The following is a 27,558-nucleotide window of genomic DNA, read 5'->3' on the forward strand; positions in this document are numbered from 1 at the left end:
CAAGTTAGTTGTCAGATTCTGCAGTATTTTGATGTCATTGTATTTTTTGTAATTTATCTCTCCATAAGATTTAGAGATGAAAGGAAGTGATACGATTCCTTTACCTTTACTTCAGTAAAAGTACCACTACAGCAAAGTAAAAATACTCCATTACAAGTAAAAGTCCTGCATGAAAAACTACAGTAAAAGTACATAAGTATTATGAGCTTGATGTAGTTAAAAGTATTGCAGTAAAAGTACATAAGTATTATGAGCTTGATGTGGTTAAAGTATTGCAGTAAAAGTAGTGGTTTGGTCCCTCTGACTGATATATTATTATATATGACATCATTAGATTATTAATAGTGAAGCATCAGTGTTAGAGCAGCATGTTACTGTTGTAGCTGCTGGAGGTGGAGCTAGTTTACACTACTTTATATACAGTTAGCTAGTTTAGTCCAGTGGTTCCCAACCTAGGGGTCGGGCCCCTCCAAAGGGTCAGCAGATAAATCTGAGGGGTGGTGAGATGATTAATGGGAGAGGAAAGAAGAAAAAACAAAGTTCTGATACATAAATCTGTTTTCAGTTTTTGGACTTTTTCTCTAATCTTTGATTTTTGCTGAAATATTGGATCATTTGAACATTTATTGAAATGAAAGCATGTGAGAAGTTTAGAGGGAAAAATCACTATTTGGTGGAGCTGTTAACAACTCATAGACATGTGAAATGTGACCCCGACTACACACTGCTTTTTGTAAGACGTCAAAAGACAAAAAGGTTGGAAACCACTGGTTTCATCTTTAACAATGTGTTGTATTTTAAAAGCTTGTTATATTATCCATTGTGTCAAATCTTCATCTGAAAAGTAACTAAAGCTGTCAAATAAATGTAGTGGAGTAGAAAGTACAATATTTCCCTCTGAGATGTAGTGGAGTTTGTTGTCAGATGTCTCCCTCTAGCGGTCTAGCGGAAATCAATTCAGTTTTCCGACAGTCTAAACCGGTTTACGGTTTAGACTGTCGGAAAACTGAATTGATTTCCGGCAAATATGGTTCTGTGTTGTTGATGGCAGCGAACAACAAAGCGTCACATAATTAAAGTTTTGATTCGTTTGTTAATTTCGCAGTGAATATTTTCATCCAGTTAGTGACGGACTGTTGTTTTATCGGCCGCGCCGGTCCGCAGCTGACGTCATGGAAACAGGTTTGTGGCCGTTATTGTAGCTCGTTAATGTTAGCAACCTCGAGCTAGCTAGCAAGTGGCGTGTTTTGACTTTAATAAAGATAATAAACACAAAACTGCAGCCAAACAGTCATAGGATAGAGTTAAATAATCCAGAATAAAGACGGACTAAAAGTTTATTTCCATTGAGCTTCATGTGTGGAACTCCATTAAGAAATTAGTCGATTTAAGGTGTCCGTAAATATAACGTTAGACTAAATATCCTGCATCTCTGTTTAATCCATGAAAATATGACATTTTGTCAATATAATATAAACGTTTTACACCATGTGAAGGTGTGAATATTGAAGCAATGCTTGGTGAACCACACGGTCGTTTCATTAGATAATAAATATGTGATTCAAGTGCTAGTTTTAAAAACAAAGATCGATTATCTGATTATTGGATCATCAGAAACATGTTTTATAGTTTAAATAACAGTTTAAATCATGTGTTGAGCGAAAATGCTGAAATTTCTCTGCTTGCAGCTTCTCCACTGGGAGGATTTTCTGCTTCTTTCTGTTTTATATCATCGTAAATTGAACATCTTTTAATTATATCAAATATAGTTTTCATTATTTTTAGACTAAATGATTAGATTAATCCAAATCCAAAGAATGATTTACATATTAATTGATAGTGAAAATAACTGTTAATAATTAGCAGCACTAATATGCATACATGATCCAACATGTTAATGAAGATACTTTGAAGTTTGTATTTAGTGTGAGTGGTTAAATGTGAAATAACTGCGTTTTCTAACATTTAGTAATTATTCTAGCTGATTTAAATAAAAGTTGAGAGTCACAGTTGGATTTGATTCGTTGTCCTTATAAATAATTATTGTAAAGATTTTGGCATAAATCTGCATTTCCTAAATGATCTTCCTGTCATCTCTTCACATGTGTGTCCTGGTGATGTTGTTGGATGTTATTTCACCATTAAACTGTTGTTGTTGTTGTTGTTGTGTCTGTGCGCAGACGAGCAGGCCAGGAACCGTTTCCAGTCTGAGCTGGAGTTCGTCCAGTGTTTGGCGAACCCCAACTACCTGAACTGTGAGTCACAGCAGATGTTTTATTATAACTTTTATATTTATAACTTACAGACCAGCAGCTAAACAACGGCTGTATTCATCAGAAACATGTGACAGTCTGGAGTTTCTCTGTGTTCCTTTTACTGTCCTACATCACAAATATTTCATATTTTTATTAAACCTGCAGTGCAGAACTTCTGAGCGATTAAGCATCGTACTGATTATGTTTCCAATAATGTTTCACTACATAAAGAAAATCTATTACATTTACATTAACTATATCAACACAGAACACACAATAAACATCAAAATCACCATATTAAAATGATCTTTAATACGCAGCAGCTGACAGTAACACAACACACTTCCTGGCTTCACTACATACATGTAATGTTCATTTAAGAGGACACGGCGCCTCCTGCTGCTGTGATTTGTGTCTACATACAGACGTCCTGACTGATGATTTGTATTTTTTTTTGTGTGTGTGTGTTGTAGTTTTGGCTCAGAGAGGTTTCCTGAGGGAGAGACCCTTCATTAACTACCTCAAGTACCTGCTGTACTGGAAGGAGCCAGAATACGCCAAGTTCCTCAAGTAAGACAACCTGAAACATGAAGAGTCTGCTGATGAACTCATCTACTAACAAGTACTGTTGTCCGAAAACTATTAAAAACACATCAGTGAACCACACCGCTCACTAGAACAACAAATATGGATTCATCCGCCGCTGAAAGTAGTCCCCAACAAATGCACTATTTCCTCCTGTTTGTTTGTTTAGATACAGTGAGCAGGTGTTGTAGGAAATGATTCAGCCCTTTTTTTAAACATGAAACTAAATATTTATGAGTTTTTAGAGATTTTAAAGAAGAACCGATGAGTGTAGAGCTGAGAGACACACAGACAGAGTAGAGACGGACTGACAGCTTGTTGGTTTGAGTCTGCACATTAGATGTCGCTGCTTGTTCACCTCCAGTAAAACAGAGTATCTCCATTTCCAGATATATATAGAAAACTCTTGGTTTTCTACCTGCTGCACAGACTCCGTTTCCGTCACTGCATATTGAGTTTAATCAGGTGATGATGCAGTTTGTTATGAAGGGTTTGGACGTGTAGCTTTATTATCTTGATTGTTTAAGTGAATCTGTTTTATTTTATTGGTTATAAAGAGTCTGAAAAGGTCCTTCCAAACATTTATCTAATAAAGGACAACCTTGTTTGACCTTCAGTCACCAGTAGGAACTGGTGGTCCTCATTTGTCTGCTGTCCCTCTGCAGGTATCCTCACTGCCTGCACATGCTGGAGCTGCTGCAGTACGAACACTTCAGGAAGGAGCTGGTCAACGCTCAGTGCGCCAAGTTCATCGACGAGCAGCAGCTGCTTCACTGGCAGCACTACTCCAGGAAACGCACCCGGCTGCAGCAGGCGCTGGCCGAGCAGCAGCAGCCGCAGCAGCAGCCGCCGCCGCACGGGAACGCCGCCGCCAAGTGATGATGTCACTGGAGGCGGGAGGCGGACTGAATATAAATGAATGTGAGGGATTGTCAAAGTATGGCTGCTCTAATGATTTAGCGTCTTTATAATAACACAGTCGGACTCATGATGTACAAAAAAAGAGAGATATCGTCTTTTTTATTCCACAATTTCTTCTTGCCAGTCAAAACCAGGCGCCTACGTTACCCACAATGCAAATGGAGATTGTGGTGTGTTATGCTAGTAGCAGCTAATGTAGCCTGGAGCTGCTTAGCTTCAGCAGAGACGAGGAGCTACAGACGTCTGCTAACCTCTCTCCTTTCTACCTCCACACCTCCGGATTATTTTTACTTCTCAAACTCTTCAGCCCCAGCTGACGCTGTGACATCATCAGTGACATCATCAGCCCCCCTCAGTTCATCTTTATAGGGCGGCAGTGACGCTTTCCTTTCGGGATTCTGAAGTTTCCAGAACAAGATTTTGTTTGTGAACTCAGTGAGAACATCTGCTCTTTACAGTCTTGTCATGTTTCAGCTGTCGGGCAGTTTGATCCAGAACCGCACGGCGATTTATTCTGATACAGAAATGTTGCAAACATTTTAAAGTCAAAATAAACAGACAGAAAATTTACTTTATCTTCTGAAGAGATACTTCTCTGTCAGAATAAATCAGATTTCTGCCTTCCAGTGAGTTCATGTTTTCAACAATATCTGTATGACACATTTTTTTAGCATTTCTGTGACTGAAATGTCCAACTTATATGTTTATGTTTAAATGTTTAAATTTGACTGAATAGTAATAAACAAGAAATCTTGGTTAATAACTAAATATGTGTGTGAACAATGACATATGACCCGTTTGACTTCTGTTAGAGTAAAATTATTTAAACTTTGTAGAAAAAAACTATTTCCAAAGTCATAATCACAACAACAGATTGTAAAAAAACAACAACAATATCAACAAAAACACAGTGAACATGTTACTCAGACAAGATTCATCTGAGCAGATTCATATTCGTTTATATTTCTTCCTCTTGTCCAATTCTGCTTTCCTTTTCTTTATAATAAAATATTTGAAATAAGAAATATTTGAATTCCCTTTGATTTGTGTGTAAAACAAGTTAAATGTCAGTGTCCTCATGATTTGTGTTGACAGCAGTTATTCACAGTTCTACGTACATCATTACTTTGTAGAATAATGTTTTTGATAGTTGGATATTTAGCAAACAGTGATTCACGTTTTCTATTTCCTTTTTTACAGGACAATGTCATATATACAAATATATGACAGATTAATTCATATCATCTATTTATTTCTGTATTCATTTCAATTCATGCATTTATTATTTAGTACATATTTATTAGTATTTATTATATAAATTCATTATTAATGTGTGCTTTTTTTTATTAACATTTATGGTATTAATTCTGTAATTATTTTATTGTTAAATGAGTCATCTTTAGTCCTCCATATATTTTATTCTGAAATGCTGTAGTAATAATTCTAATTCCAGTATAATTTTTCTTTTCAACCATAAAGGATTGAATATAATTGTGAGGATAAAGTGCAGACCTTTAGGAGTTCTTTTACAAACAAACTGAAGGTTTGTGAGACTTTAAATTTAATTCTACTCATTTTAAATGTGACGCGATATCGCTTTTATTCTGAAGGCTCCGGGTCGGAAGTTGTTTTTGTTACGTGACGTGTGTTACAGTCTGGACCACGAACATTTCTTCTCATTACACCTGTGTGGTTGTGATACAACGCGCAGGTGTTGTACCGTGAATCGTCCCGCTAGCAGATTGATGCTCAGCGACTCGTAATAATTTAGCGGTATTTCCTTGATTTCCTCAGCAAACAGTCGGACACCGAAACGGAGAAAGGCTGACGGTGACTACGGTAACACTTAGTTTATTGATTATTGCTAATTTTTCTGAGTATTCCGTATAAAACTGTCTCTGTTGAGCTAGAAACCGGAGTAGCTAAGTTAGCTACAGTAAAGAAGTTAGTGGTCGCTCTCTCTGAGCATGCGCAGTTTGTTTGTAACTGCCATGAATTTCATAATAACCGAAGTTTAACTCTTGACCCAGAGTGTGAGTACAGTTAGTTTGAATCAAACCCGTTAATGTGCCAAACCTGCTGTTTCATTATGCTTCAACATGCTAAATACAGAGGTAGAAAGTAACTAAACTTTTAGTCAAGTACTCTACTGGAGTACAATTCTGAGGTACTTGTACTTTACTTGAATATTTCCACCGGATGAAACCAGTGGTTTCCAACCTTTTTGTCTTTTGACGTCTTACAAAAAGCAGTGTGTAGTCGGGGTCACATTTCACATGTCTATGAGTTGTTAACAGCTCCACCAAATAGTGATTTTTCCCTCTAAACTTCTCACATGCTTTCATTTCAATAAATGTTCAAATGATCCAATATTTCAGCAAAAATCAAAGATTAGAGAAAAAGTCCAAAAAACTGAAAACAGATTTGTGTATCAGAACTTTGTTTTTTCTTCTTTCCTCTCCCATTAATCATCTCACCACCCCTCAGATTTATCTGCTGACCCTTTGGAGGGGCCCGACCCCTAGGTTGGGAACCACTGGACTAAACTAGCTAACTGTATATAAAGTAGTGTAAACTAGCTCCACCTCCAGCAGCTACAACAGTAACATGCTGCTCTAACACTGATGCTTCACTATTAATAATCTAATGATGTCATATATAATAATATATCAGTCAGAGGGACCAAACCACTACTTTTACTGCAATACTTTAACTACATCAAGCTCATAATACTTATGTACTTTTACTGCAATACTTTAACTACATCAAGCTCATAATACTTATGTACTTTTACTGCAATAGTTTAACTACATCAAGCTCATAATACTTATGTACTTTTACTTGTAATGGAGTATTTTTACTTCGTCGTATTGGTATTTTTTACTGCAGTAAAGGATCTGAATGTTTCTTCCACCACTGATTATTCAACACTGAAAAGTTAATAATTTAACTGAAACATGCGCATTAAATTAACAAGCTTTTCCTTCATGGTTCCTCTCAGCAGGTCAAAGTCTAGAAGGCTCCACTCAGCCTGGTAAACTAACTCATAAACTATATGAAGTTCTGTTCAGCTGCAGATAAAAAGGCTTTGAAGTCTGGATGTTTATGGATGCAACTAATTAATATTAACAGAATGGAGGAGCTGCTCCAGCAGATCAGACTGTGGTGCATGTATGTTAATGGGGTGTACAAATGATTAGTAACACTCCAGTACACCACCAGCAGCCACTACGACCTCAGTAGTAAATATAAAGTAGAATTATCACCTTCCTGACAACAAAAACTGAAACTGTATAAGCTTCATAAAAGCAGAGCTGTTTTATTGGACTGTATGAGATTTTACAGGAGTTTTTAATAAAGTGTTCAGTGAATGTAGATTCATTTAAAGTCCTGTTAGTTTGACTGAGTCTGATTATTGAAAGGAAATTTTGGGAAATATGAGAAATGCTCCTTTAGCCTCCAATCCTCTGAGTCTGTTTTGATTGACAGTTGAGGCCTGTGGCAGGAGGCGGGACAGATAAACTAACTTCCTGTCGTAACTGTAGTTTTCATGCAGAGGACAGCTGTTTATTATTCATCAGTAGTGATGAAGAGTGAAGACCTCAGCTCGCTCTCTCTCTCTCTCTCTCTGTGTGTCAGGATGAGGATGGCGTTGCAGCGGGTGGCGGTGGTCGGTGCCGGGGCGGCGGGACTCTGTGCAGCCAGACACATCCTGTCCCGTCCCAACAGCTTCGAACCTCCGGTGGTGTTCGAGCAGAGCGACAACATCGGCGGCACCTGGTGCTACGAGGAACGCGTCGGCACGTACGACAACGGACGGCCGATTCACAGCAGCATGTACAGAAACCTCAGGTAAGTTAAACAGCACGTTAAAGACACATAACCTGCACATTTCCAGCCTCTATATTCATATTCTGGGGCTCTACTGGAATAAAAACTCCTTATTTATCTTCTACTGGTCCTTTTATGCAGCCCCTCAGTTCAGCCTCTGTCTGAAACAGGCCGTTTTAGCTCCTGTCTCTTTAAGGCCCCGCCTCCTGATGAGCCCACTCTGTTCTGATTGGTCAGCTTTCAGGAAGCTTCCTCCGGCTCCAGAGGCTACGTAAACAAACTATAGTAGCAGGATTTCACTTCTTCTTCTCCTTCTTTACTCCAAATGTCAACTTCTCAAATCCATCCGTACATGTTGGAGCTGAACAACACATGGAAACACCTTAGCAACCACCTTAGCAACCACCTTGGCAACCAAGGCTACAGAACGGACGGCTGTTAATGAGCATGTGCGCCGAGCTGACGTCGGCTCGTCAGCAAGGTAGAAAAAAATGGCGCAAACGAAGCGTTAAGCGCAGGTTGAAGCCCTGAGCTTTGACTTGCAGGCAGCATTCTGACATCAGAACAGGATATAAATATAATATATAATTAATAACAGAAAACCTCATAAAGAGTTTCAGAGTCTCTACCTTTCAGATTATAAGTGTGTTTTTGTCCTGTGAGAAACTGAACCTCGTATATAAACTATAGAGCTGCAAAGATTAGTCAACGACAGAATATTAACGAGCAACTATTTTGATAATCAATTAATCATATTTAAACATTTTTAAGCTTCTTAAATGTAAAGAATTGCTGCTTTTCTCAGTTTTATATAATTGTACACTGAATATCTTTGGGGGGGTTTTTATTGTTGGTCAAACAAAACATTTGGAGACGTCACTTTGAGCTTTAGGAAATTATAACGATTATCTGACATTTTATAGACTAGATCGATTAATTGAGACAATAATCTGCAGATGAATCGATAATGAGGATAACTGTTACACTGATGTTCTACTGTAGCTCCGAAAAACTGAAGAATAATGTCAAATATTTCCAAAATATTAACTACAAACATACGAGTGACTGAAACCTCTTATTCCCTCTTAATTTGAAATCCTTCACCTGAACAGATGTGGAGTTTAAATATTTTACTGAAATTAAGGAAAACACTTTAATTGTCTAACAGCTGCCTCCAGGTGTTTCTGTCCAGGTGAACTTCCTGCGTTATAACAGCTGACAGCGTGACATCATCACCTGTAATGAAATGTCACATCGTCTTAACGGTTTCATGAGACTCGCTGACGTCGACCTGTCGACTCTCTCCAGGACCAACCTGCCCAAAGAGGTGATGATGTTTCCCGACTTCCCCTTCGACCCGCAGCTCAGCAGCTTCCTGCCTCATCAGGAGGTTCAGAGATACCTGGAGAGATACTGTCAGAGCCACGACATCAAGCCCCACATCCGGGTGAGTCAGCTGACTCTGACGTCACGCCGTCGTCACATTCACTGTTTCAAATTATGTGTTTGTACTTTAAAAATAAAAAAATGATAAAAGATTGAAAGATTTGATGTTTTTTTCATCTTTTTCTCTTTTTTAAATCTTTTTCCTGTTGTGTTGGTAGCAGTTAAATAAATAAAGTTAAATAAACAGATAAAATATGAAAATATGAGGTGTTGTAATATGTGCACACTTTAACCTCCGTACACTCGGCTGTGCATTCATTTAAAGTGAACAAACTGTTGTGCAGGAGAAGCAGGACACAACATAAACACAACATAAACATAATTACATTGAATAAAATAATTTCATTTACATTTAGCAAGAAATAAAATCTGTAATTACTCAAACTAATCAATGAAAAAGAGAATTAATTGATTAATTGATTAGTCAATCAACAGATAATTAACTGGCAACAATCTTGAGATTTAATGAAATGTCATTTTACAAATAAAAATATCACTTATTTTCTGTTTTTCTTTGTTTTCTTTGATAATGAACTGAATATATTTGAGTTTTGTTGTGTTTATCAGTCGTTACTTTAATAAATAACAGGAAGTGTTTTTACACTATTTTCTGATATTTTAAGGACCAAACTGTGAATCCGTGATGAAGTTTCAGCCGTTATTATTCCTCACTGTGACTCTTTGTGCTTCAGTTCAACACCGTGGTGGAAAACGTGAAGCCCGTCGTCGTGACAACAGGCGACAAGGAGAAGAAAACAACATGGGAAGTGACGTCATCTGATTCGTCGGGTCGTCAGAAAACGGAGACGTTCGACTCGGTCTTCGTCTGCTCGGGGTGAGATGAGTACTGCAGTATTACTGCGCAGTAACGCAGTACTTTAACTTCAACTACGATGCTGCATTTTCAGGGTTTAAATATGTTTGTTTTTTTTGCTTCTCTTGAAGGCATTACTCTGACCCTCACATCCCAGACATACCAGGGATAAAGAACTTTAAAGGTACAGTCAAAGTTAATGTTTACGTCTTTACACCCACGACTGAAAGACTGTAAGACTGTGTTAGAAGAAGGTGGAAGTATAGTAACGAAAAGAGGAACTTTGGCACTAAAAAGACTGTAACGTTGAAAGATATCTACTTGATTTGACTCATTTGGACGCTGAAGCTTCATATTAGCTTCAGATAAACTTTTAAATACATTTTTGTCCTCCATCACTTCCATTGTAAGGTCATTATGAAGGGATCTTCTAATGGTCAGTATGAACAGGAGGAATGATTACAGCAAGAAAAACAGCTTTAATGTTTATTTGAGCTCCTGACTGTTGGTTTAAGACAGAAAAAATAGTTCATAATGAACATGAGATGTCGATAAAATGAAACAGAAGACAGAAAACTGTCTTAATAATTGATTAATCGTTTGAAATACCAGATATTATCTAGTTTCAGCCTCTAAATTGTGAGAATTTGCTGCTTTTCTCTGTTTTCTATCAGTGTCACCTGAATATTTCTTGACACAACAAGACATTTGAAGACATTATAGGAACCATAAATGATCATTTTCTGACAATAATTGATTAATCGAGGATATAATCAGCAGATTAATCAATAATATTTTACCATAAATGAAAAAAGGAGTTGATTTAACTGTCTGATCTTTTTTATGAAGTTTTTTCTAAAAAAAAAAAAAAATGGAGATAAAGAAGTGCTGAGTAGCAGTTTATTTGTCAACATAAAGGATTAAAAATGTAAATCAGACTGAAATATCTCAACAACTATAAGATGGATTATTATGAAGGTTTCCTTTATGAATCCTGCTGAGTTTGACTTTTCATCTGTCGATACTTTGATTTGTGACCAAATATCTGCCAAACCGAAGACGTTCCCGTCAGCCTCACAGCTGTACTTCCTGTTTACTGCTAATTAGCAAATGTTCGAGACGTAGATGGTGAACATTAAACATGAAACATTAAACATCAACATGTTAACATTGTCTGAGTCAAAGTGCAGCCTCACAGAGCCGCTAACACGGCTGCTTCCAGTCCTCCACTACTGGACTAAACCATTATTTTCATTATCGATTCATCTGTCGCTTATTTTCTTGATTAGTTGTTGTTGATCACTGATTTACTGTCACAGAGACTAAAGAAACCAGAAAATATTCACATTTAAGAAGCTGGAATCTTTCAAATTTGGTCTTTAAAAGGACAATTAATGGATTATCAGAATAGTTGGTGATTGATTGAACAGTTGACAGCTGATGGATTAATGTTTGCAGCTCCGTACTGGACTCACTGAGACGCTGACGTGTGTCTGTCTGTCTGTCTGTAGGAAAGGTGCTTCACAGTCACGCGTACAGGTGTGCGGAGACGTTCTCGGGTCAGTCGGTGGTGGTTCTGGGAGCCAAAGCTTCAGGACTGGACATCAGCATGGAACTGGCTAAAGCTGGAGCTCAGGTAACAAACAGGTCATCACTTCACCTGAGTCAGAGACTGACCGCACAATCATCAGCTTTTTAAATACGGGAAAATTACGTCTTTGTCTTTATGGAAGCTCATTCCTGCCCAGGAAATAAATGAATAAGTATATGAAAAAATAGAAGATAAAAATACATGACTACCTCATAATTATGACTTATCAAGTGATTTTTTTATTATTTTAATTAGGGCTGCAACTAATGATTATTTTTTTTGGATTAAACATTTTGTCTGTAAAACATCCTACAATTGTGAATAAATCGTTATTTCCCAGAAACCAAGTCAACAGTCCAAAAACCAAAGATATTTAATCAATTATAATATAAAACATCAGGGAAAATCAGCCAATTCTCACCTTTGAAAAGCAGCAACATCCCCATTTTTTTTATTTATCAATTATCAAAATTGTTTTCTATTAATTTTAGTCGATTTACTAATCGATTAATGCTGTAATTATTACATCACTATTAAGTTATAATTACAGTTGGAATTAAATTAGCTGCTGAATACTCTGTCAGCATCGTCACTGTTGTTTTTATCTGATCTTTTTTATTGTATTTATCAAGCTTATTTATCTTATTTATGGATTTTTTTTTTTTACTCCATGCACAGCTTCTGTTCCTTTCATGTGTTGTATATCGCTTTATTTATTTATTTGTTTGTATGTGATTGTGTTGTGTGAACAACAAGCTGCTTTCAAACAAGGATTAATAAAGTTGTTTGTATTGTACGTTTCAAGTGAGTCAAAGTTTGAACCACTGAGTTTCAGTTGCATTGATCTGTAGACTCGCTGAGAGTTGACATGTGATTTAAATTTGTTGGTGAATGTTGGTCATTTATGTCTCTCTCTCTCTCTCTCTCTCTCTCTCTCTCTGTCTCTCTCTCTCTGCAGGTGACTCTGAGTCACGGTCGTCCTCGTTTCACCTTTCCTCTTCCTCCTGGGATTCAACAGTCCAGTCCGGTGGTCGCGGTCGAGGACGACGGCAGCTTTCGCTTTCAGGTGAACAAACTTCACGCTGACGCTCGACACTGCTTTGTTTCTGTCGTGTGTTTATACCTCATCATCTCGTCATTATGATGCGAGTATCTCATAATTACGAGATTGTTTTATCAAACTACCAAATGTTTCCACAGTAGCTTGGAGGCGTCGCTGATGTTCATCTCACAGCAGCTCCTGGACGAAGATGCGACTTTGATTTACTATAGTTAGTGCTTATTGTCCTTCTTTGTGTCACTGTTTATCCCTCCGGCAACCATGTCCAGGTATCTACTACTGCTTTCTTCTTCTTCTGTGGTGTTCTCCAGGAGTTGGCATCCTTGGTGTTGCATTGCTGCCACATTCTGGTTTTAGTCCTCGTCGGTGTCCCGCAGCTGTCTTCTGCCCTCCACATATACTTCCATACTGCTTTTTTACACCGATTTTACCTGTAGGATGTTTTTCTATAATGAAAAGTTCAGATTTCTGTCTAATTCTGCTTTTAAATACAGACTCGCTCTCTCCTGCCGCTGTATTTCACATCCGTCTGCATTTCAACCTCAGGACGTCTGATTAAACTCATAATAATCCCATCATCCATATTATTCAGTGACATGAATATATCCCAGTGTCTCAAGTCAGGCAGCGTCATCATGCCTCCATCTTCTCAAATGATGATTTATAATCACCTTAAACTTTTCTCATAATAACGAGATCTTTTCTTGTAATGATGAAATACACCTCTGTAGAAGAACACTCAGACATGTCAGTAATATGAAACAAATGGTTTCCTAACAGTCTGTAAAATCATCAGGATGTTAAAAATAATTATCAGATTATTAATTTATAAGCTGCAACACCTGCTGGAGTATAAATGAGGGTTCAGAGGTTCAGAGCAGCAGTTAAGTCCACCTGTTGACTCTTCACACCTGCTGTTCAGATCAGGCGGCAACCTCCCAATGCGGAAGTGCCAAAAACCTGCATTCTCTCTAACGGCCAGCAGGGGGAGACTCCACTGGCTGCAAAAAGAAGTCTGATTGTATGGAAGTCTATGAGAAAATGACCCTACTTCTCTCATGATTTATTACTTAAGTAAACTGTTTCCTAATGAGTTTATGGTCTCAATCGTTAGTTTCAAGTCTTCTTCAATACGGCATGATGTTCATTTTGTGAATTATGGCCCCATTTAGAGTAAAATAGATGATAAAGCAGCGTATGCTTTAAGGTGTGGCTACGTTGTGATTGACAAGTCGCTACCACGGCGACAGCGTTGCTTATGTAACATAACCATGGTGTATAGGCGTAGCTGCTGCCATTTCAATGTGTTTTCAGTTCACTAAAGTTAGTCTTGTTCAGCATTTAGTTGTAATAAAACACACTAGTCGGATGATCATTTTTTCCGGTGAGTACATTTTGTTTTAACAGTTTTAGGCCTGTTTTTTGCTAGCAAAAATTAGCATTAGCATTATCACTGTTAACCATAGATTGTAAATGCACTGTGCTAACCAAGCTAGCAGCTAGCGCTATGATCAGCTCAACCCTCTCGTCCAAATATGGTCACTTCTGGCTCCAAAAATCAAACATGGCGACGGCCAAATCCAAGATGGCGATGATCAAATCGCTTCAAAACAGCAGTTTGCAAACCAATGAGTGATGTCACAGTGACCATGTCCATATTTTTTACAGTCTATGATTCAGATCTAACGTACTGACTCGTGTTGGACGCTGTGAAACTGTGATGTGTTGCAGGACGGCTCGGTGGGCGGCGCTGACGTCCTGCTGTTCTGCACCGGATACAACTTCAGGTATCCGTTCCTGGACGCGGCTCAGCTGGGTCTGGAGATCCAGGACCACATGGTGGCTCCTCTGTACCGCTTCATAATGCCCCCCGCCTTCCCCTCGCTCTTCTTCATCGGCATCTGCAAGATCATCTGCCCCTTCCCAAACTTCGACTGCCAGGTGAGCAGCAGGTGTCAACAGGTGGTGAAACAGCTGCTGGACTGTAGAGCGTCAGACTGACAGGTTTATAATCCGGTCTTGTCTCTGCAGGTCCAGTTCTCTCTGGCCGTGTTGGACGGCTTGGTCACGTTACCGTCTCGGGCTCAGATGGAGGACGACGTCCGGCGAGAGCTGCAGGAAAAAGTGGCGCGAGGAGTCCTGCAGCGCCACCTGCTGATAATGGACCGGGATCAGTGGGAGTACTGCCAGGCGCTCGCTCGCTCCGCCGGCTTCCCTCCGCTGCGTCCAGTCGTACGCAGCCTGTACGAGGAGGTGTGGCGACAGCGACGGATTCACCCCGAAAACTACCGGAACAACAACTACAGACTGATCAGCGACACACAGTGGGAGCTGATGGACTGATGGAACGTTTTACAGCCGCTGCACAAAAACACCACAGTTTATACGTCATGTGTCGTATGTTGGCGGATAGTCGGTCGGTCCAGAAATACATCAACAACCAGAACAGACATTCAGAGGATGAATCCTGCCGACTGTGAAGCTCAAATGTTTTGATTCAAACTTTAAATATCTCATCAACTATCGGATGAGTTGCCGTGAACTTTGGTTCACACATTCAAGTTCTCTTTAGGATGAATTTCTGAAAATTATGTGATCCCTTAATGTTTCCTCCAGCGCCATCTTCAGGTCAAAATGTTTCACCATATTAGCATTAAGAAGCTTTTTACAAACAAACATTTAATAAATGGTTTATAATACACCATAATGCAGTTATAAGCAGATATAAGGACATTTCAAGACAGTATTTGTCAACAATCATAACTTCTCATATGAAGACATATTTTATATTATTACAACTGTGTTTTACTATATTGTCATTCATTATCTGTTTATATATCCACAAGAGGAGTAATAATTGTTGTCTAATACATTAATAAACACTTATATCTGCTGAAAGCTGCATTATATTGAGCTTTAAGCCTTTTATTAACTGTTTATATACTGATTATAAATGATAAATATGGGGAGTTAAAGTATTGCCATTTTATTTGGTCCAGTACTTTGTTTTATGACCAAAAACCTGCAAAACTAATGACATTCCCGTTTGACTCAGCTGTTTGTGTTTCGTGCTAATTACCATGCTAAACTAAGGTGGTGAATTTCTGATGCTGATGTTAGCATGTAGCTCAAACCAGCGCTGGGCCAAAGTGCAGGGGTTCAGAGCTGCTAGCATGGCTGTAGAATGTGTAGCGTAGCATGTAGCTGCCATGCTCATATGCAAAAAAAAAACAAAACAACACTAGAGCAGCAACAGAGATACCACATGAAGACTGTAAAAATTGTAAATAGCTTTTTACCCAAAGCGATGGCAGCCATGCAAGTCGCTCTGCTGACCACATGACACAATCATGGGAAAAGGAGCGGCTGTAAAACGGTGGATAATTTTTTTTTAATGTCACAACCACTGCTTTAAACTTTTGACTTTAAACCCATCATGACTTTCTTGGATCAGAGATAATAATCGTATTCATGATCTCCAGAGGAGGTTCTGATCACTTTCCTGCTTCCCAGACGATCAATCCTTCAGTGGTTCTCAACCTGGGATCCGGGGACGTCCAGGGGTCCCTGAGTGGGATCCAGGGATCCCCAGAAAAATGGGGAATATTTTAATTTCACCATTATTTCATTGACTATAAGTTAGCCCAATGAGAGAATGTATATGAATGACTATTCTGTTCATATGTTTCACACTCTTCACTGTTAATCTGCTAATCTACAGTATAGACAGTTTAATAACTAAATATTATCTGATGGGGATCCCTGAGAATACATTTTATCAAATACGGTCTGATGTGTATCAGTTTGGGGGTCCTTGACACCAAAAACATTGAGAACCACTGCTTTAGATGAACCTTCTTTTCCTTTAGCGCCACCGTCAGGACAAACTTTACATGTTTATGATGATCACTGTCTGTGATGAACACTGCAGCCTCCAATTAATGTTGTACATTCAAAACTACCTCATTAATTTCAATAAAGTTTCTTTATTACAAATTATTTACTGACCAGTTGTGCAACATTGTGAACTTACTACCATCAAACCAAGAGCCAATCAGTCGTCACCAATCAGTCGTACAGGTATGTTGTAGCGACTGTGGTCATCCAATCAGTTATTTACCTTTTTGTATCACATATTTATGTAGAACGACATGAGATTACATAAACTTTCTGACTTTCTCTTAAAAATGTTTTCATTTTCACACACTGTCCACTGAGGACACTGAGGACATGTCCTCTTAACTTTTTTATTGTACTTTAGTGACCTGAGGTGCAGTTTACTTTCTACAATTTAAAGTTACACAATCGCGGGTTTTGAAAAGCTGATAATACTTTTTTCCATGACTCCATCGATGGCACCGCGTTTGTATTTCCATGTGATGCTACTTTCTACATTTCAGAGGGAAATATTGTACTTTCTACTCCACTACATTTATTTGACAGCTTTAGTTACTTTTCAGATGAAGATTTGACACAATGGATAATATAACAAGCTTTTAAAATACAACACATTGTTAAAGATGAAACCAGTGGTTTCCAACCTTTTTGTCTTTTGACGTCTTACAAAAAGCAGTGTGTAGTCGGGGTCACATTTCACATGTCTATGAGTTGTTAACAGCTCCACCAAATAGTGATTTTTCCCTCTAAACTTCTCACATGCTTTCATTTCAATAAATGTTCAAATGATCCAATATTTCAGCAAAAATCAAAGATTAGAGAAAAAGTCCAAAAACTGAAAACAGATTTGTGTATCAGAACTTTGTTTCTTCTTCTTTCCTCTCCCATTAATCATCTCACCACCCCTCAGATTTATCTGCTGACCCTTTGGAGGGGCCCGACCCCTAGGTTGGGAACCACTGGACTAAACTAGCTAACTGTATATAAAGTAGTGTAAACTAGCTCCACCTCCAGCAGCTACAACAGTAACATGCTGCTCTAACACTGATGCTTCACTATTAATAATCTAATGATGTCATATATAATAATATATCAGTCAGAGGGACCAAACCACTACTTTTACTGCAATACTTTAACTACATCAAGCTCATAATACTTATGTACTTTTACTGCAATACTTTAACTACATCAAGCTCATAATACTTATGTACTTTTACTGCAATACTTTAACTACATCAAGCTCATAATACTTATGTACTTTTACTGCAATACTTTAACTACATCAAGCTCATAATACTTATGTACTTTTACTGCAATACTTGCTTCTTTGTGTTTTAGTTTAATCTGCAGTGTCAGAGGCTCAGCGGATGTGTCGGAGATGAACGTTCAGCTGGCTAATGATTCCCGAGACCTCCGCCGTGACCGAACGGATCCACCAGTTAACCATGAACGAGGTCGGAGACACAGAGAGCTGATGTCAACAACAGACTTTAATCCAGATATTGCGCCACAAAACATCAAAATACACAAAAAAAAAAAAAAAAGAAGTCTGATCACAGACTGACCTGAGCTCAAAAAAACAACAACATCACATGAAGCAGGAACGTCCATCATGCAGTGTTGATCTTTGAAGAAAATACATTCAGACACCAGCGCAGGTCAGTAACTTGGCTGCCATACAGTGTTTTATAGGACATTTAAAGGGGAATTCCACCTATTTTAAGAATCAAAGATATTGATTACATGTTCCAGGACTGATTCGGTGAATGTTTGTCTTTACTAATGTGACATAAAAACAACAAAGTCAGCAACCTGTTGATCCTTAACAGAACAGGGTCAGATTTTATGTCACAGGGTCAAAGGTCAGTGCTAGTTCCTGGCAAACGACAGGATCTGCAGCTAACAGTTATTTTCATAACTGATTTTTTTGCCAATTATTTTTTTGATTAAACACCAGAAGCTGTTAAATGCTTATCATGATTTCCTAGAGCCCAAGGTGAAGTCATCACATATGTTGTTTTGCCCGACCAACGATCCAAAAGCAATTCTTCAAATTTAAACAAGACTACATTTGGATTTTTTACCTGAAAATTTACATAAGTGAATAATTTTTTATCAATCAGCTGATCAATTAGTTGTTGCATCTCTAGTATGTTCACAAGTCCTGACTGAAAGGAGTCTTTAAAATGGGTGTAATCCCCTAATTTCACGTTGGAAGAAGTGAGTTGTTATTTCATTTTTTGCTACAGAGCCTCACAGGTAGAAATCCTCAAAATTCCTCCCTCAAAATAATAACTTGTGCCCTAAAACATGCGTTATCTGCCCCTTTCCTTCTGTCAACAGGAGCGCAGAAACACACCGTCACCTCGGGAGGATAAAGAAAACTAGTGCTGACGAGATAAATTGATGAATCGATAAGTTGAGCAACAATTTGTTGGGTTAATGGGACAATCGTTTAAGTCATTTATCAAATAAAAATGCCAGTCACTCTCCAATGTGAGTATTTTCTGCTTTTCCCAGTTTTATATCATTACAGAATGAATGTCTTTGGGTTTTGGACTGTTGGTTTGAACAAAATAAGACATTTTGAAACATTTTCCACTAGTTTTTTGGCATTTTATACACTAACAGATTAGGCATATAATCAAAAAAAATGGACAGATTAATTGATCATAAAGATTAAGATAAAGAATTGTTTTTCAACCAACATTCAACTTGTCCCAAATCCATACTACATACTAATTTATAACAGCATGTATTCTTTTCATTATTGGTTAATCTGCAGATTTTCTTAACTAAGTGATGAATCCTTTAAATAAATGTCAGATAACAGTGAAAAATGTCCGTTATCATTTCCCACAGCTCAATGTGATGTCTTCAAATTGCTTGTTGTACCGGATCAACAGTCCAAAGATATTCAGTTTACTATCAGATGTGACGGAAAACAGCAGCAAATCATCACATGTGAGAAGCTGCAACCAGTAAAATATTTGGCGTTTGCTTGAAGAGTAATTAAAACAATTAATCGAGTATCAAAATGGTTGCAGATTAAACATCTGTGGACTCAAATAATCGACTAATCATTGCGCTCTAGTATGTACTACATATTAGCCGTCATTGTGTTTTTAAGCAGTTAGTATATATTAAAAAATCATCATACTTTACCATTGTATACTGACAGGATATGATACAATACGTGTGACGTCAAACTTTGAAATGTCACAGCCAATCTAACTTCTCAGAGAGAAAACAAAATGTTACTTTAAATGTAAGATTCAATACTTATTTTTATGTTTTTATGTTTGTGGAGCTTTGTTTCACCACCACACAGCTTATTTAAAATTCTCCAGCTACTTTTCATATTCTCAGACTCAGTCACTTTCAACTTGGTCATTTAGTCTTTCTGTGTGAACACAGTCAAAACTTTTAGTTTTGAATTAGTGTATAGTAGTCTGGATTTGGCACACAGTTTGTCTCTTTAAAAGCCAAAACTAAAAGTATATCCATGTCCCTTGAGCCAAGATCAAAATTAAATTGCCTTAAATCCAAGTGGTCCATAATGTGAGTGTTGAGAGGACAAATTAAGTTTAATTTCAAGAAATTAATTCAGTTGAGGGCACAATTTAGTATTCAGATGACACGTAGGGAGTAATTTAAGGGTACAAATTATTAAATTAAGACAAAGAGATGATTCATACTGACATTACTTGACTTGAGTCAAACATCTAAACAGTAGTGCTGGGTATTCAATCCTTTTTTCAGTACTGATCAAGGACCAAAATCTGGCCTTGAATGTCCACTCAGATTCAAAATGTTCACTTTTCTGCGATCATATAGTTTTGCCAATTTTAGAGTTAAGATTAATTTTATTTAGACAGGGAGAAGTTCTTGTACGGCAGCTTGTGTTTAGACATTTATCAAGTATTGTTTTGGTATCAGTAACAAAAGTCAGGCATCGTATCGGCACAAGTATTGAGAAAACCAAACGATACCCGACACTACTGCTACTGGATTTTTTTCCAGGTGCATTTTGTGCTGTTTTAAGTCTTTTATAAAGAAATCAGCACTGAAGCGTCCTCAGAAGATGACCCTTGAAGACTTGGACTCGTTCTCCATGTGCACCTCCCTTTCAATCTTCTCGGCTGCCTCTTGGTCGTCCTCTCCAACTCCGTCTTTCTTCAGGATCTTCAGCGGCCACCAGAGGGAGCCACTCCGGCGGTCTCTGCGGATGGTGGGCTCTACCTGCCAGCAGCAGGGGGCGCCCTTATCCCCTGTCAGGAAGTAGAGGAGGGCATTGAGCCAAGCGTTGCAGGAGGCCAGCGGCCGGGTGACCTTGTAGCAGATGGAGACAGTCTTCATGGCATTGCAGCCGCCAAGCTGCCCTCGCCGCAGGAGCAGGAACACTGTCCGGGTCACGTGGAAGGGCAGGAAGCAGAGCGCAAACAGCAGCGTAATGGTTACAATGGTTTTGATGGATTTCCGCCGCCGCCGGATGTAGTGTGAGTACTGCGAGCCGGAGATGGAGACTGAGGTTCTCTCTCGCCCTCTAACTCCTTCTGGCGTCCCATCTCCCACTGGACCATCCTCACCGCCCTCTATCGAACTAGGCGGGGAGCGCAGGGTCTGAAATATTGTCCTGACCACCTGCGAGTAGCACCAGGCTATGATGACAAACGGCACAAAGAAGCCCAGCAGGTGGAGGACGATGCCGTATGGGACGTAGACAGCAAACTCATTATCAATGGCGTCGTCCCAGCAGTTCATGTACCCCTCCCCGTCCTCCCCCTGAAATCCAGTCCTGTTCCCGCCGTCCCTCGCACCTCCAGGCCCACCAACCCTGGCACCTCCTCGCTGGACATAACCTGTCTGCGCAAACCTGAAGATGGGGCAGGTCAGGATGAAGACAACCACCCATACCAACGCACAGGTCCCCTTCACTACCCGCTTGCTCTCCAGAGTGATGGTCCTCATCGGATGGCAGATACCCAGGTATCTGTAGACAGACATTTTATTTTATAATCCATCACATTGATCTGTTTGTTTATCAAAACACTGGATGAAATAAATAGACTCTCAGATTCTAAGGCCTTAAGGATTTATAGAATTATTTGTAGCTCTGTATATTCACATGAATGAATGTCCAAAGTACAAAAATGTAGGATAGTGCCTCTCAACTTTTTTATACATCCAGACCCTTTAAAATAAAGTGATGTCTATTTTTGAGTCATCGTCACTGGTTGCATAGGTTATGACCAGGTAAACCAAGACCAGAGTGCTGGGTAACAGTATATTCCAAAGGGTGTACATCTTTCCAAAACGTCTTACCTGTGCACAGAGATGCAGGTGAGGAAGAAGATGGAACAGTAGAGGTTGAAGTAGAAAAGGAACCGGACGAGGCGGCACATGAAGTCTCCGAACACCCAGTGGTCTCTGAGCACGTAGCTCGCCACCAGGAAGGGCAACGACAGACCGTACATCAGGTCGGTGGTGGCCAGGTTCACCATGTAGATCAGTGAGGTGTTCCAGCGTCGCCTGCTGCCGCCACCACCGCAGCAACCTCCATGGTGGCAACAGGAACGCAGCAGCACCACGGAGTTAAGGGTGAGGCTGAAGAGGAAGGTGAGCGAGTAGCAGACAGGCAGGAAGACGTACTTGTAGGATTCATCAATGCTGCAGGATGAAGGAGGGAGGGACGAGGTGGGCAAGGTGCCAGTGGTGTTGGCATGGTTGTTCGCCACCGCTGCCACTGCCAAACTGATGTCTGGAGTGACGTTAGAGGCTTGGCTCAATCCCATAATGAACCTCTGCAGGTTATTTCTGGCAGAGCTGGATCAGTTCAGGTTCCTCTGTCATCATCTCAGCTCCTTCAATATTGTCAAGTCTTCTCGTTCACTGAGTTTTCCTTCATTTGTCCTTCCTCTGCTTTATCTATCTAATGTCTATTCATCATCGACTGACTCATGTCTTTGGTATGTAGAAGGCGTTTCTGTGAGAGAGGGGGAAGAAAACACACCGTCATTAGTTTGGAAATGTTCTTTCAGAATGTACTACCGGCGTTTTGCTGATGAAGACTATGTTTCGCTCAATTAGCCCGTCAATCATTAACAAAGCTTTCTGGAAACCTCTCTCCATTCATGTAGCCTCTCTGTACAGCAGGTTAGGTGGTCTGTTCCAGCTGTTGAAGTGTTCGGGTCAGGGTTTAAATTCAAGCCTGTGTTTTGGAACAACAGTTTCAAATAATGTCACAACAACAGGTTCAACTTGAGTTGAGATTCATTTATGGCTTCAGAATTGGAGTTAGAAAGTGGCCTGAACAAAACTGTCTTGCTGTCACACATTAATGTAGAGTAGAAAACAGTGCTGCAGATTGTCCAGCATGAGCTTTACTTCACGTTTTTGGGTTTTATCAGAGAATATAGTCGTTCCGTTAGAGTCACACAGGTCATGTTTTTCTATGGGTTTTTTTCTGGGATTTCAGAGGCCTGAAGTGTAGTTTACATGTTATAATTTAACCCATCAACCAATAATTCCTTAAAAAGCAATGGATAGTTCCTTTGGGCACTTACAACAAAAAACAGAATCTCTTTTCAGCTAACCAGTTTTTCTAATTTACAAGCCTCTACCATACAATTAAGATTAAAAGTGCCTTTTCACCAATGCGTGTAAAACCTGAGAAATAAAATGTTTTACAATCAAATTTACATAAAAATGTGAATTACTAAAATGTACTTGGCAATTAGAAACTTGACTTTGGGCCTCTGTAGTTTCTTTATTAATCATTTGGTCTTTAAAATATCAGAAAATAGTTTAAAAAGCTCATTACAGTTTCCAATAGTTCCCAAGTTGACATCTTCAAATGTCTTGTTTTGTCCAACCAACAACAACCAATATCTTTGGCTCTAAAACCCAAAGATATTACATCACAGAAAATGGAGAAAAGCAACAAATCCTCACATTGGAGAAATTGGAAACCAGAGAATGATTGGCACTTCTGCTTGAAAAATGACTTGAACTATTACTTCATTATCAAAATTATTGTCAAGTAATTAATCAATCATTGGATTGTTTCAACGCTACTATTTTTGTTACACCAAAGAAGACATGAACTGCTGGATTGGTTCTCATCACTTGTACGAAATATGATCAATCTATTCAATCAGACCAGTTTGCAGCATTAAAAACTGGAGCCGACCGTTATAACGAAATCTGAACTTATGTCACAAACACCAGTGTGATCTGGATTAGAGGAGGATGTAAAAGTTGTAAGGAGTTCGTCTTACCTTCAGCTGTCCTCGTCTCATCCGGTTTCTTGGGCAGCGTTGTGGCTCAGAAGTGTCTGTTTCAGGGCCGAAGGGTCTCTCGGGGTTTCTCCCCTGACCTTCAGCATCTCTGTAAATAATTGATCAGTGTTCATTCAGTCAGAAGTGCAGGAATGAAACTCAATACAGGGACTGCAGAGGAGGAGGAGGCGCTCACAGTGCAGCTCTGAACTGCTGGCTTTTAGTAGGGCACACTGGCAACTTTTTAGCAACTGAGGTTTTAAAAATGTAAAAACACACTTCATCTTAGAGAGGTAAAGCCTTTGCTTATAAATGCTAACACATTCTAAATACCACATCGTTGTCTTTTATATTTAAATTTCACTGCAGCTAAATATTTCTCAAACAAACTTTTAGTTAATTGGAATTTAAATACTGTAATATTTCAATATTGTTATATTGTATCCTGATTGGTAACTGTAGATGCAAATTAGCTTCAAGCTAACTCTGCTCCAGTTGCGTTGGATTGTCCTATACATGGTCCCTGCTAAAGACAATAGATTAATAAAGCTCTCATCCGTTTTGACAAAATAATCATGTAAGCTTTCTATATTCAAAACAGAATAGGTACAAAAATACAAATGATTTTCAATGAGAAACCAAAACATCAAAGGTTTACTGTATTTTCCTTATATTTAAAAAGAAAAATCAAACAACAAACAACAAAACTGAATGAATTCTGAATCAGCTGAGAACAAATGACAAACCACGGTAAGTCGCAGTTTGTGAAACATGGTAGAAAACATTTTTGTAAATACAGTATTGGAATTAACGTTATATATCATTTACTTTCTGAATCAACAATATTCTGATATGTAGATGCCTTTAATCAATAGCTGCTGTATGATATAGATCAGGGTAATTGAGGACAAAAAGCTAAATAAAGCTGTTTTTGTTAGAGCAGCAGAGGTATTAAATCACTCACCTTTTCCTCCAGAGAAGCTGCTGAAGCTTTAAATGTCTCACTTTCTCCTCCTCTCTCTGCCTCTCGTTATCTGAGGCTCTAATTAAAGCAAAGTGAATCCTTTAAACACAGCAGCTCCTCCTTCCTCCTCTACGAACCCTCCTGTTCTCTTCCCTCCATCTTCAACATCATCACCTCAGGTTCATACAGTAAATACTGGGTTTGAACACACACACACACACACACACACAGGCAAAGAGCTGCATGACAAAGCATTGTGTGTGTGTTTGAACATGTGATAGTGTGAGTATCAATTACAGAAACACAATTGGCGGTCAGGTAGCAGAGGTATGAATAAACACAGTGAGAGTCAGGACATAAATCACTCTTGATCCACTTATCAACCTGGTCCCAGACATCTTAATAAACATTTTCCTGAGCAAATCAAAGTTATGTCAGCAAACTTAAAGGTTCAATGTGTAACAATTGGCCATCTGATGCAAACAAACAGGGGGCAGCATATCACCCAGCCCCACCCTTACCCCAAACACATCAAAAACACATTAAAAACTATACTTCAAGTAGGAATAACTTAACAGCTATAGATATATGATATTTAGATCATGTTTCTATTCAAAGTCAATAACTATGAGTGACTTCATCATGAGATAAGCTCACAGACACTGGGCAGAAAACAAAATATGAATTAGAGCTTATCCTATGCCTCACTAGGGACCTGAAAGGACCTTTAACATTTTATTTTTTATGCTACAGCATATATTCATGCACTCTGTTTTATAAGACTGTCAAACTGAAGCCCTGTCTTCAAAACTGTAGTTTTTACTATTTTCCAGCTGATTGAGCCATTTTGTCTTTTTTAACCCTTTGTTCCAAATGCATGGAACAAATCCTCAATTATGAATATTGCAGCCAAGTATATTACAGCTTAAATGAGTTGTATGTTTAGCTAGGGATGTCTAAATGTAGTATATGTGTGTATGTAGCCAAAATACAGACACTCAAATCCTTACGGAAAAAAACAGCCCAATGTAAAGCCATAAAAACTGTATAGTTTGATCCCATGGCCATCATAGCATAAAGTCATGCATTCTACTTTATAAGACTTTCAAACTGAAGCCCTGGCTTCAAAATGGTAGTTTTTACTATTTTCCAGCTAAGATCATGTTTTCTTTGAGTTGTTGATGTGACTATGATAATCAAAAAACTTTTTTTAACCCAGCCTTTAGTATATTGAAAATATTTCAATTTTTGTGTTTTCTTTTATAAAAATTTGTGGTATCATCACAAAACTGGCATTTAAAGGGTTAAAATTCTGAAAATAAATTTATGTTTGGTAGTTATGAATTGAAGTTTGTTAACAAAATTCAAATCAGTGAAAAAATATTAATATATAATATTTTTATGGCAGTTTTTGATGAGAACCTTTTTACCTTTATGTTCCTAATATGCTGAATTGATAGTATTTTAAAGCGAGGCACAAGAGTTATGGACATGACAACATGAGGAGTTATTTGTGTGCAATATCCTGCACAAATTACAAAATTGATGTTTGTAAAATGTTCTATATCTCATGAAGGAAACCTCCACTCCAGCTTGGAGAAAATAATTAATCAGTTTCCATCCAGCGATGAACACATCCCTTCATTTAAATAAGTTGATGGGTAAATTTTTGCCCAGAAAATCACTCACTGTTTTTGCTGTTTATGGCTGTTTTTTTAAGGCTTACTATGCAGGATTTGTCTGTTGCTGTTTGTAAAAATACAGCATTCAAAGTTGCTGCTGTTGAAAGTATGTGGAAACACTGAGGCACATTAGCTTCATATTCATAGCAATATATTGCTGCAGCCTTCAAATGTGATGTCGATTAAAACTGGAGTTCTTATGAAGGAGAAAAAATTGGATTTTCTGGTAAACAGCTGGATTTTATTGGGTAAACGCTTTATTCATAGATGTAAATATTTAAAGGTAAAGTCCCAAATCAATAGATGGAAGAATAAACTCAAGCTAGTTACAAGATCTCTTCAATGCATGACGGACAGAAACGCCCTGAAACATTTTTCTTTATTGGACTTGTTTATGCTGCTTGAAAAGGACCCTCACTCTAAGTTAACTTCTTAAAATTTCACACTTGTCTTAAATACTATTTCAACGAAAATGTACACTTTTCATTATTTAAATATACCAGAAAGGTTTGTAATCGAATTTTTTACAATAAAAAAAGATTCAAGATTCAAAATCAGGAAAAAGCAGGAAACAAAGACAACAACAAACATAAAATACTGTTGGGACGGGCAGTAGTGCGTTTGGTTATTAGCAATAATAATATGAAATCAAGATATTGTTAACCTTAATCAATAATTCAGGCACCAACTGTTGGATCTGTGAGGAACACAGTTGATTATTTGCAATAATTATCAATTATCAAGGATAATTAACTAATTATAACAATTCATAGAATTATTAATATGAATTAACAAATACGGGGCACCACCCGGAAACCGGGACCAATAACTAAACAAGGTAGTCTCATAAATGGGAGTTCACCTAGAATGTTAATATCTGAGAGATATCAACATTCAAGGATGAACAAAGAAGGGTGAATTCGAGCTCTGACTCCTTCAATCAACCACTTTTCACAATATTACAGACAATAATGACAAAAGAACTTCTCTTTAAGATATAACAGTGTTTATTAAACTTAGCAAATTAACAAGGTTAACAAATGCTTCATTCAATAAACAACTATTCTAAAATCTAATCCTACCAAACAAAACACAACACAATGTACAGGGTTGAGCACATGCAGGGGAATGCGTGTGTGTGTGTGTGTGTGTGTGTGTGTGTGTGTGTGTGTGTGTGTGCACACAAGAAGAGTGGGGCGGAGAAGTTCCACGTCCTCCTAAAGAAACTTTCT

General features: G+C 38.4%; 3 protein-coding genes across 4 annotated transcripts; 2 read left to right on the top strand and 1 right to left on the bottom strand.

Moving 5' to 3' along the window:
- Window positions 1–997: 997 nt before the first annotated feature.
- med31 (mediator complex subunit 31) lies at window positions 998–4,633 on the top strand. Its single transcript, XM_067608962.1, has 4 exons — window positions 998–1,182; window positions 2,181–2,255; window positions 2,729–2,825; window positions 3,506–4,633. Exons 1-4 carry the CDS (start codon window positions 1,173–1,175, stop codon window positions 3,717–3,719), a joined length of 396 nt encoding a protein of 131 aa, XP_067465063.1. The 5' UTR covers window positions 998–1,172; the 3' UTR covers window positions 3,720–4,633.
- A 781-nt stretch (window positions 4,634–5,414) lies between these two features.
- On the top strand, window positions 5,415–16,502 carry LOC137196142 (uncharacterized). Of its 2 annotated transcripts, none has more exons than XM_067608966.1 (9): window positions 5,415–5,600; window positions 7,401–7,613; window positions 8,901–9,039; window positions 9,731–9,873; window positions 9,984–10,036; window positions 11,364–11,488; window positions 12,402–12,509; window positions 14,235–14,444; window positions 14,535–16,502. In XM_067608966.1, exons 2-9 carry the CDS (start codon window positions 7,402–7,404, stop codon window positions 14,844–14,846), a joined length of 1,302 nt encoding a protein of 433 aa, XP_067465067.1. In that variant the 5' UTR covers window positions 5,415–5,600; window position 7,401; the 3' UTR covers window positions 14,847–16,502. The 2 variants fall into 2 exon arrangements, with proteins under 2 accessions (XP_067465067.1, XP_067465066.1); XM_067608965.1 differs by lacking the exon at window positions 5,415–5,600 and adding an exon at window positions 6,556–6,795.
- Window positions 16,503–17,872: 1,370 nt separating this feature from the next.
- On the bottom strand, window positions 17,873–24,071 carry LOC137196141 (P2Y purinoceptor 6). The gene is made up of 3 exons (XM_067608964.1): window positions 23,681–24,071; window positions 21,726–22,386; window positions 17,873–21,393 (listed from the first exon to the last, which is right to left on the bottom strand). Exons 2-3 carry the CDS (start codon window positions 22,193–22,195, stop codon window positions 20,478–20,480), a joined length of 1,386 nt encoding a protein of 461 aa, XP_067465065.1. The 5' UTR covers window positions 22,196–22,386; window positions 23,681–24,071; the 3' UTR covers window positions 17,873–20,477.
- Window positions 24,072–27,558: the final 3,487 nt, after the last annotated feature.

Source organism: Thunnus thynnus, chromosome 13, assembly GCF_963924715.1.
Source record: "Thunnus thynnus chromosome 13, fThuThy2.1, whole genome shotgun sequence".
Classification (NCBI taxonomy): Eukaryota; Metazoa; Chordata; class Actinopteri; order Scombriformes; family Scombridae; genus Thunnus; species Thunnus thynnus.